At 31.1% G+C, this 3,024-nt stretch overlaps 1 protein-coding gene across 1 annotated transcript; it reads left to right on the forward strand.

Annotated features, from left to right (window-relative positions):
- Window positions 1–1,372: 1,372 nt before the first annotated feature.
- On the forward strand, window positions 1,373–2,539 carry LOC132642843 (cytosolic sulfotransferase 12-like). Its single transcript, XM_060359869.1, has one exon. It carries the CDS (start codon window positions 1,408–1,410, stop codon window positions 2,413–2,415), a length of 1,008 nt encoding a protein of 335 aa, XP_060215852.1. The 5' UTR covers window positions 1,373–1,407; the 3' UTR covers window positions 2,416–2,539.
- The last annotated feature ends 485 nt before the right edge of the window (window positions 2,540–3,024 follow it).

Below are 3,024 nucleotides of genomic sequence, written 5' to 3' on the forward strand. Positions count from 1 at the left end.
TAGTAAGAGAGAAGTCCCCACTTAGATATGCATGTCGGTTGATGCAAGCATTTAGATCCTACTACATTTTAATAACCAATATGTTAATGAAGAATATGTCAGAGTATACGACTAGTATTTTTTTAATCTATCATGAGTAATTTAACTTTTAGGTCCATTTTCTCTTTTACGTGACAACACAAAATGTCTAAATAACATGTTATCTTTATCTAAAAAAAACAATATCACGCATAGATCAGGCAATTCTAGAAAATCAGGACTTTTTATCATGCTTAACATTCTATTAGCATGTTGGAAGTTGGTATGCGTAGATTTATAACTGTTAAAAATTATTGTTTAGATCAAGAACATCATAAAAAGAAAAATATTAGACGCATACTTGTAAAGCTGTCAATGCATGCATTGCGTCCCAAAATACCTGTCCATATATATATATATATTGAAAAAAAAAAAACATCTTGGCATCCTCATACCATCATGCAACAAATATATGAAAGCAATGAATATTTAGCTAAGCATGACACCATGATATCAATCAACTATAAACTGAAGTCTCATCCACCCAAAATTAAAACGTCAACGTTTATATATAACCCAGAATAATAGTACTCCATCCATTGGATCTATTTATGAGCCACTAGAATATACAAAAAGAACATAAACTCCATGATATTTATTTAAGCTTCAAACTTCAAGACATTGTTCTGGAGTTTCACTTACAGTAGGTTGACATGTATAAGTTTTGAACTTTAGGAGATTGTCTTAGGGTTTTGTTTGTATAAGTCTCTAACTCATCAAGAACACTTCTTAGATTTCACTTCCAGCAGTTTGGCTTTAAACAATACATAAGCATTTTTATGTATAATGTTGTTAAGTAATATTGTTTTAAATAAAAACCATCACCCAAACTATACTGGCCTGTGGTTCTGAGGGTTAATTAGACCTCTGTAGATACATGTAGTTGTTGATAGTTGAGACCAACAATGAAAAAACGGAGGCTCCACCACTATATAGTATATAGTCACTATCATTAATAAAAAAGTAAATAGAAAAGTATTATTTGTCCCTTTAATAAAACTTACAAAGATACAAAAGAGAGCATACATAAATCCATCCATGAGATATGTGAATGGCTCTTTTGTTTTTGAAGTGGGCAGTGTAAAAGACTTTATAGAATCAATGCAAGTTACTTATTTGGTAATTATAGGTAAATATATTTATTAAGTATTAATAAATAATCTAGTCAATATGGCTATTCACCTAATATTACATGTTAAAATTCATTAATTATTAGTATAAAAATATATCATGTTGTCAGTGTATGTAATGTAAATCTCATCTCTATATATACCCTCATCAGCAAACCATCATTATACAAACTACAAGAAACACTCAATCCTCAAAACCATGACAACATCTCAAACTTCTCAACCACTTCCTCCCAAATATTTACAAGAAGATGACCTAAGTGAAGAGTGTGAGAAATTGCTCTCTATCCTACCCAAAGAAAAGGGATGGATTGGATCATATATCTACAATTACCAAGGTATTTGGACATCACCAAGAGTAATCCAAGCTGTGATTGCATGTCAACAACAATTTCAAGCTCAAGATAGTGATATCATTCTTGTTACAAATCCTAAATCTGGAACCACTTGGTTAAAATCACTTTTGTTTTCTCTAGTGAATCGAATGAAACATCCTATTTTTGAACAAAATCACCCTTTACTTGTCAAGAACCCTCATGATCTTATTCCATTCTTGGAACTTAGACTCTATCTTGATGGCCAAGTCCCTAACTTTTCATCCTTTAGTTCACCTAGACTCTTGTCATCTCATTTACCCTATGCTTCACTACCAAAATCGGTCCAAGATTCAAGAACCAAACTTGTTTACTTATGTAGAAATCCTAGAGACACTTTTATTTCTATGTGGCATTACTCAAACAGTTTAAGACTTCATCACCTAGATACCAATTCCATTGAAGAAATGCTTGATCTTTTTTGTAAGGGTGTGAGTCTTCACGGTCCGTTTTGGAACCACGTGTTGGATTATTGGAAAGAAAGCGTAGAAAAGCCTCATAAAGTACTTTTTTTGATGTATGAAGAAATTAAAGAGCAACCAAAAATTCAGATTAAACGCTTAGCTGAATTTTTGGAATGTCCATTTTCTATGGAGGAAGAAAATTGTGGAGTGGTGGATGAAATATTAAGAATGTGTAGCTTTGAGAATTTAAGCAATTTGGAGGTGAATGTAAATGGGAAATTGTCAACTGGAGTGGAAAATAAAATGTTCTTTCGCAAAGGAGAAGTTGGGGATTGGAAGAATTATTTCACTATAGAGATGAGTGAGAAACTCAATCATGTTATTGAGCAAAAGTTCCAAGGATCTGGATTAAGGTTTTTGTACAATTAATTTAGCATTAATATGCTTTATGCCAGTTGAATTTAATTATTTGTTCAGAAAATCTATGTCAGTCGTCAGAGTAGTTGTGTTTGAGATTATTGTAACAAGAACATACTACAGAAGTTCTATTGTAGTCGTGGTCCTCTTTTAGATGTTGATTATTCAAATAGATGCTCAACTATTAAAAATTATGTAGTAATCTTTATTTATCTTGTCATAAAAAAAAAGAGTCACTTTTCTATAGCTATTTCACACCAAACCCTTAAGATTACTACTACAATAATGACAACAGCGTTGAAGGAGGTCAGGTTTTCTTTTTGATTTTGGGATTATTTAAAATCACAAGAACTTATAAATGTCAAATCAAGAATTGATCGTCGAATCATTCGTAAAACTGATCAGAATAATTGTTGAATCATTCATCGAAAAAAATAGTGACTGAAAGTGCTGATAAATATTTTTCTTATTAAAATGACTATAATATCTTTAGAGCTATTTATAAAAAAAAAAATACAAGTTTAAAATATATTTTGCATTAAAAGGGACGAATGATGGAAATAGAATTGAGAGAAGATTAATATAGTACTATGTTTTAGGATGAGTATATTGGAGATTGCA

The sequence above is a fragment of the Lycium barbarum genome, chromosome 5 (genome assembly GCF_019175385.1).
Source record: "Lycium barbarum isolate Lr01 chromosome 5, ASM1917538v2, whole genome shotgun sequence".
In the NCBI taxonomy this organism is placed as follows: Eukaryota; Viridiplantae; Streptophyta; class Magnoliopsida; order Solanales; family Solanaceae; genus Lycium; species Lycium barbarum.